This window comes from Aristolochia californica, unplaced genomic scaffold (assembly GCF_029961685.1).
Source record: "Aristolochia californica isolate CCGP_79_NKW_82.1479 unplaced genomic scaffold, dmAriCali1.0.hap1 SCAF_10, whole genome shotgun sequence".
NCBI lineage: Eukaryota > Viridiplantae > Streptophyta > Magnoliopsida > Piperales > Aristolochiaceae > Aristolochia > Aristolochia californica.
Genome location: NW_027181771.1, coordinates 28766738 through 28774414, shown reverse-complemented (window position 1 = coordinate 28774414; position 7677 = coordinate 28766738). Strand labels below are relative to the sequence as shown.

Below are 7677 nucleotides of genomic sequence, written 5' to 3'. Positions count from 1 at the left end.
AGCAGTGCTTGAACTTGAGTGAAGGAACTGGTTTGGTCATCATATCTGTTACATTCTCTGCAGTACCAATCTTCTTTACCTCAATCTGGCCCTGAGAGACAGTATCTCTCACAAAATTATATCTGACATCAATATGCTTAGTTCTCTCATGATACATCTGATTTTTAGTCAAATGTATAGCACTCTGACTATCACAGTGAACAACTGTAGCACCTTATGGCAAACTAAACTCACCCAGTAAACCTATCAACCAGATAGCTTCTTTCACTGCCTCAGTCACAACCATGTACTCGGCCTCTGTAGTGGATAAGGCAACTGTAGTTTGTAATGTTGCCTTCTAACTCGCAGCACAACTCGAGAGAGTGAAAACATAACATGTCAGAGATCTCCACTTATCATGATCGCCAACATAATTAGAATCAACATAGCCAACAACACCAGTATCTCTGCAACCCCCAAATACCAAACCAGTACTAGTAGTACCCTTCAGATATCGAAATATCCATTTCACAGCCTGCCAGTGTCCCTTGCCAGGATGTGCCATATATCTACTCACAACACTAACCGCATGTGAAATATCTGGAAGAGTGCAAACCATGACATACATAAGGCTCCCAACTGCACTAGCATAGGGAACATGAGATATGTGCCCCTCCTCCTCCTCGGTCTGCGGTGATAAATCTGCTGAAAGTCTGAAATGAGCAGCATCACTACCCGTGACAGCTTCACTGTAGTTAGAGAGCTCTTGAAACTGAACGGCCTCTGCCACAGTCAATGCATAAGCAACCATATCTGCATAGCCATACTTTTTAGGTGGCCTTATCTACCTCCTCTCTCGATCTCGAGCCAAACTGTATTGTTTCTCTTGTGGTGCATCTTCTACCTCACTAGAATCTTACACCCTTTCCTCAATAGACTGAATTGGAGTGTTTTCTATGCCTCTCCCAGAAGTGTCACACTCTAGCTCCACCTGTTCACTGACACCACAATTTCTGCCTTCATCAACAGACTCCTTTCTTGGGTGAAGCATATAAGTTTCATCAAAAGTAACATCTCTACTGATAAGAAACTTGGGTGACTTAGGATCAGTAAACCATAATCTATACCCTTTCACCCGAGATGCATAACCCTGAAATATACATTTCTTAGCACGAGGTTCTAATTTACCCTCATTAACATGAGCATAAGTTGGACAACCAAAAATTTTCAAACTAGAATAATCTGCGGGAGATCCAAACCATACCTCAACATGAATCTTACTCAATAGGAGTCTTACACTCAATAGCAGTCGATGGAGACCGATTCACCAAGTAGCATGCTGTGGAAACTGCCTCAACCCCAAAATCTTTACCCAAACTCGCATTAGAGAGCATACACCTAGCCCTGTCCAAAAGTGTCCTGTTCATGCGTTCTGCGACACCATTTTGCTGAGGAGTCTTCCTCACTGCGCGATGCCGAGCAATTCCCACATTCTTGCAGAAATCATTAAACTTCCCTAAACAGAACTCCAAACCGTCATCTATCCTCAGACGTTTGATCTTCTTTCCAGTTTGGTTCTCAATCATGGCCTTAAATTGCTTGAAAGTATCAAACGCTTCATCCTTTGTCTTCAACGGATAAAGCCAGACCTTCCTAGAGTAGTTATCAATGAAGTTAATGAAGTACCGACCACTGTACCTTGGTTCTATGGATTGCCGTACTGAATTTAAGACGCTTTTGTTTCCCAAAAACACAATGTTCACAGAAGTCTAAATTCCCTATTTTCTGACCACCAAGCATACCCTGTTTGCTCAAAATTGTTAGACCCCTCACACTCATATGCCCTAAGCGCATATGCCATAGTCGAGTCGTGTCTGAATCTGAATTTGTAGATGAGGAAACTGTTGCAGTACCTATAATTGTACTGCCCTGAAGCACATAAAGGTTACCAACTTTTTTCCCTTTCATATCAACCAAAGCACCTCTACAGACCTTAATGAGTCCACCTTCAACAGTATATCTACAACCAAGGGAATCAAGAGAACCCAGAGAAATAAGATTTTTCTTCAAATCTGGTACATGCCGAACTTCTGACAAAATCCTCACTATACCTTCATGCATCTTGATTTGAACCATTCCACTCCCAACAGTTTTACAGGGCATGTTGTTCCCCATCAAAACTGTACCACCATTCGCCGACTGATATGTCGCGAAGTAATCCTTGGTAAGACACATGTGGTAGGAGCAGCCCGAATCAAGTATCCACTCATCTTGTGAGTGTGCAGCACAAGCATCAACTGAGAGAACATATTCTGAACCATCAGAATGATCTTCAACAACCCTGGGAACATCTTTCTTTCCTTCTCTTTTCTCTTTCTCTTTGAGTTTTGGACAGTCTCGTACAAAGTGACCCGGTTGACGACAATAATTGCACTTGCCCTTTTTCCCTTTTGACTGCAACCTAGAACAGTCACTGCCTTTAGAAGTTGATAACTCCTTTCCCTTCGTTCGCCCTCTAACAAACAAACCATCTGCTTGCTCCTCACTCCTACTGGTAGACACCTTCTTCCTCAACTCCTTAGAGTATAAGGCTGACTTAACATCCTCCATAGAGATGGTATTGTTCCCATGGAGCATAGTCGTAACGAAGTGCTCATACAAAAAAGGTAAAGAGCACAGTACAATCAGTGCTTGATCTTCATCTTCAATGGTAATATCTATATTCTTCAAATCCATAATAATCTTATTGAATTCATTAAGATGGTCTTTAATAGATGTACCTTCTTTCATCCGAAGAGTATAGAGGCGTTGTTTCAAGTACAACCTGTTCGTGAGAGATTTAGTCATATAAATATGCTCCAATTTGAGCCACAAACTAGCCGCGGTAATCTCATCCGCAACTTCCCGCAAAACCTCATCGGTCAAGCACAACTGAATGGAACTAAGTGCTTTGATGTCAAGTTCTTCTTTGTCTTCCTCTGATATCGTAGCTGGAAGCTTCTCCTTCCCATTCAATGCTTTGTAGAAACCCTGTTGTACCAATAGGGCACCCATTTTCACGCGCCACAGATTGAAACTCACCTGTCCATCGAACTTCTCTATTGTATACTTCGCAGCCATTTGACCAAAATAACCTCAATCATAAAAGGGAAAAAAATTAAGTTTCCCTTGCTCAGTTGATTAAGCCTTCTCTCCCTTGACGAAACTCAATGTCGTAAAAAACAAACTCTCCACCTTACCTTTTGTTCGAAAACACCTAAATCAACAAAATCCTGATTTGAGAAATCGGGTCGGGTCACAATGCCCAACAAGGAGCGCCGGTCGGGTCGACAAGTCTGAAGCGGAATTTCCAATTCAAGACACCCAACAACAAATTTTGGTTGCCTCGTGTGTGATTGATTTACTTTCTGCATCTATTTCGGTTTCTCATTTACATTATACAGTTCGTAGTTTTGATTTAATCTCGGAATAGAGCTCGGTTTGTAGTCTTAGATCTAACATACACAATTACCATTTACTTCATTATATTTGCAAGGATGTCATTATTTTTATTTTTAAATAATTAAACAAAAATCAAATTAATATCAATGACGAATGCATAAAATAATAAATAAAAATAAATAAAATATTGAGTCATTCAATTCTAAGGATGACATCTGATGAATACTTAATCGAAATAAGGGGACTTGGTTCATTATGAAGTTACCACTTCTCACAGAGAGTCCCTTGGACCTCATTAACAGCCACTTAATCAGATATTAAACAAAAAAACAACCTTCAAACTTCTTCAGGAAACAGAAGGATGGACCACAAAATTACATCTCAATCATCGTCCACATAGATGGTTTCTTGCTTAAACAGACCTCCGAAAACGTTCCTCACCTCTGGCTTCTGCCCCTTTGCCTCTGGTTCTGCTTGTTTGGACTTAGGCTTTGGTGCTGGTCGTTTCACAACTGCCTTATTAGGGGTCAAACTCTGGGCCTTTGCCTGACCCCTGAAAGTGGCGATCTGGGTTTTGGGCATCTCAAATTTTGGCTTGGGCAAATCATCAATCTTCAGAGGAACAGAGTTGGTGATTTGAGAACTCAGCTTATCCCAGGAGAAAGAATCACTCATGTTTTTAGCCTTACTCAGGAGATTCTCCACAGATGAACCCGCAGCCTTTGCCTTCTCTTCGGCTTGTTCGGCAAATTTTGCTGCTTGGGCTTCTTTCTGCGATAGTTTTTTCACTTCATCTTCAAGATTCTTTGCAGCCGCTGCTGCTTCACGAGCTTTCTCTGAGGCTATTAGAGCTTCTTCCTCTGCTTTTGCCTTGGTCAGAGCTTCAGCATAGGCTTTCCTCCTACCATCCTCGGGGACGGCGCTGGAAACAAACGAAAAACCATATAAAATTTGCAAGGATGCTAATCTTATTGTTCGAGATAAATAAAAATTTGAATCACAGCAGAGAAGTTTTGATGCAGTTTAAAGTATGTTTTTCAAGCAAAGAAGTTCTTTAGACTACCTGAAAAGTGTTTCTGCAGACTTTGAAGACGCGGATGGATCCGTGGAAACTTCAACCACCTGAAAATAAGTTCTTTACAATAGCCAGTTTGGATGCTAATCTGTCTAACCTATCTTTTTCTTGGCATCTGGGAGATGGGATCGGAGAATTGAATCTGCTCAGCACAAGACTAAACTTTAAAATCCTACTACGCGCGGTATCATACCTTGTTTTCCGCTAAAGAAGTGTTAGAGAAAACGCCGGCGACCAACTCTGCTATCTGTGATTTAGATACCTAATCAAACAATCAAATTAAGAATTACTATTAACAATTTTCAAAAGAACTCGCCCGAAGCATATTTCTCTACGATCATTTAATCAAGAGCCAACATATTAATTCTATTCACCATTGTTAAAAAAGTTAGAAAAAAATTCGCACCCATTACATTACTTTGTACTGGTTTGCTCCACCGCTCCCTTCCGCCGCGACCACCACGTTCCCCGAATACTCCTTCGAGAAGTCATCCGTCAAGCTGGCCTTTATCACCGTGTAGCTGACGTCCGTCTCCACGATTTCCTGAAGGAGTTCTGTAAAAGTTAAGGGCTGAGACTTGGTGAAGAGGTTGGAGAGGAAGGAGGTGATGCCGTCGAGCACGTTGTACGTGGAGGCGGCAGCCATCGACGAGTTGTCATAGACAATGGCAACGTGGCCGACTCCTGCCAACTGAGCGGCTTGGACGACTTTGAGGGCGTCGGAGGTCGTGAGAGGAGAATTGGGCCCGTTCTCACAGTAACCGATCGTAACGACGACTTTCGCGGCGTTTCCGATCGCTTTGGCGATCGATTCTGCATCTTGGAAGCCGGACTCCACCGCATTCAGGCGCCGGAATTCCGCCGTGGAAATGAGCTGAAATATTGTCGCAGTGTTTCAGTTTGACTTCTGAGAATCAAGAAAAATTTACAAAAATGCCCCGTCCAAGCAGACAGGTCTCTCTGCTCTGTACTAAACGATCAACGTTCGTTAATGTCAGTCTTGAGTTTCCACAGTAAAAACCATGCGCATCGAGGAAATTAGTGCGGGAATCGGGGCGAATTCTGACCTTGTATTGAGCAGCAAGACGGGCGAGTTCTTGAGCGGCAGCAAGCTCCGGAACTCCGGCTCGAACTGCGAATCCTTGCCGCAGCAGCGTCTGCGCTATGCGAACCCCAGCCTGTCCCGTTGCCCCTGCAACGAATACCGTGCGCGGATCCTTCCGCCGCGAGATCCCGAGCGTCGAAGGCTGACGGACGACAGGCAGCAGAGACTTCACGTCCGGAATCTTACCAAAATCTACGAAGAAACTATTATTGCCCTTACCGCTCTCCTGCGATTGGGCTTCGGAGTCGTCTTCCCGCTTCCCTATACGGAAGGGAGGGAAAGGGGAGTTCAATTTGGCGAAGACATGGCTCGTGGATCTGAGAGACTTGGCGGCGGCTTTCGAAGGAAGAGGAGCGGTCAAGAGAAAGGAGTTAGAGGTGAGAGTGGGCGCCATGGGAGGGCGCAGGGCAGAACAAGGTGGAGACTCTGCCGTGGGGGGTTTGGGAGGAAGTGTTTGGGAGGAAGTAGGAGAGATGGCGAGTTTGCTTATCTGGATTTGGGCGATGTACCACGCGGACCTATAGCATGGTGCCACCTCAGACTCGTTTATCTGCAACAGAAGAGTTGGACACCAGTCGTTTCTGGGAATCGTGTTCTCGTCCCGTCGGTCCTCGTCAAGACTTTTTACTATTTTTGTTGCCTTTCGAAAGTGTTGCCAATGATAACAAAAAATGATCATTGACGTAAAAAGATTTTTGCAGCATTCAACTTGTATTTTATACAAAATTTTAAATATCAGTTGGAACTCAAACTCAATTACAATTCGTGAGCTCAAATACGAGACTCGTGTTCGAGTTTGAGTTCGACGTATGCAAGTTCAAGCTTGATTAGACTCAATGCCACACGTAACTGAAACTAACTTGGATCTTTTCATCTAGTTTCCAACCTCAGATTAGATAAAGCATGAAATATAACTAGCAAAAGAACAAGTTCACATACCATAATCCATACAAGTTTAGCAACGGAATAGCTACCCTCAACAACTCGTTAGCTTATACCACGTCAAAATTGGAAGAACCTACAGCCTCATAACTAACCTTAAAATGGAAGGATTGTCTTGATCTTGCCCAATCTTCATAAAGTCATGAGACACATGAACAAGTACACGGATCAGAAGAGGTTCTAGTCCAAAGTCGAAGACTTCACAGTTATCAAACTCGTCCAGTGCAATTTCAGGGTTAATAAAGTATGGAAAACTATTTCCTATCATTAGAAGGATTGGAATGTTGCGTAGCTTACAAGTTGCAGTCAATCTTCAATGTACTCGTGGATGGAATGAAGTAATAACTAAATTGCAGTTAGACAAGTAAACTAAGACCGTGCAATGCCAAGCAAACAAGCATCAGATAATACTGTTTTTCAGGTAAGATTTTTCAGCCAAGAAGGGTTTAGAAAACCATATAAAAAAAATTGAATAAAGTATTTCTTTTCTTCTCCTATTCTTCCTAATTTTAAAATTTTACAAAAATATTAACAGAGATCTGCAACACCCTATGAACTTTATACAATTTTGGTTCAGAACTATTGGTTGAACTGATCTGCTGCATTTTACAAAATCTTTTGTTATTGCTTGAACATCATGAGAAGAAAGTCTAGATGTAAATAGAAACAACAACATACACATTTGAGAACAGTCAAATGGAATGCCAATAATGAATTAATTTAACAAACTTCCCTACATTCACTACTTCCAACAATCAAAATAACTCGAGATAATCATGGACTGCGCTGTAACTGGAAATGGATAGCTTGTAAGCTCATTATGTAAAACCACTTGGCTGATGAAAGAAATGGTTGCATGGATCCAAAAGTCACTCATACATGACAAACATCCATTGAACATAAAAAGTGTATTTGAATAGTTAATATTTTCTTTAAGTGTTGATTATGAATACTACCTCCTATCATACCCTGGTGAGACTTGAACCTGAGATCTCACACTAGACCAACCACCCCGTGGCCATTGAGAAAAAGGTCCAACAGGTCAAATTTTTTTCTGGAAAACTGAAGAAAGAACATAAAATGGCAGTTTACAGGATCAACACAGAATACATTATGACGACCTTTTCAGCTCACA

The 7677-nt window shown here is 42.0% G+C and overlaps 1 protein-coding gene across 1 annotated transcript; it reads right to left on the bottom strand.

The window, feature by feature from the left end:
- Window positions 1-3572: 3572 nt before the first annotated feature.
- On the bottom strand, window positions 3573-6042 carry LOC137941958 (protein PLASTID TRANSCRIPTIONALLY ACTIVE 16, chloroplastic). The gene is made up of 5 exons (XM_068787598.1): window positions 5563-6042; window positions 4914-5369; window positions 4689-4757; window positions 4484-4542; window positions 3573-4342 (listed from the first exon to the last, which is right to left on the bottom strand). Exons 1-5 carry the CDS (start codon window positions 5992-5994, stop codon window positions 3802-3804), a joined length of 1557 nt encoding a protein of 518 aa, XP_068643699.1. The 5' UTR covers window positions 5995-6042; the 3' UTR covers window positions 3573-3801.
- Between the last annotated feature and the right edge of the window lie 1635 nt (window positions 6043-7677).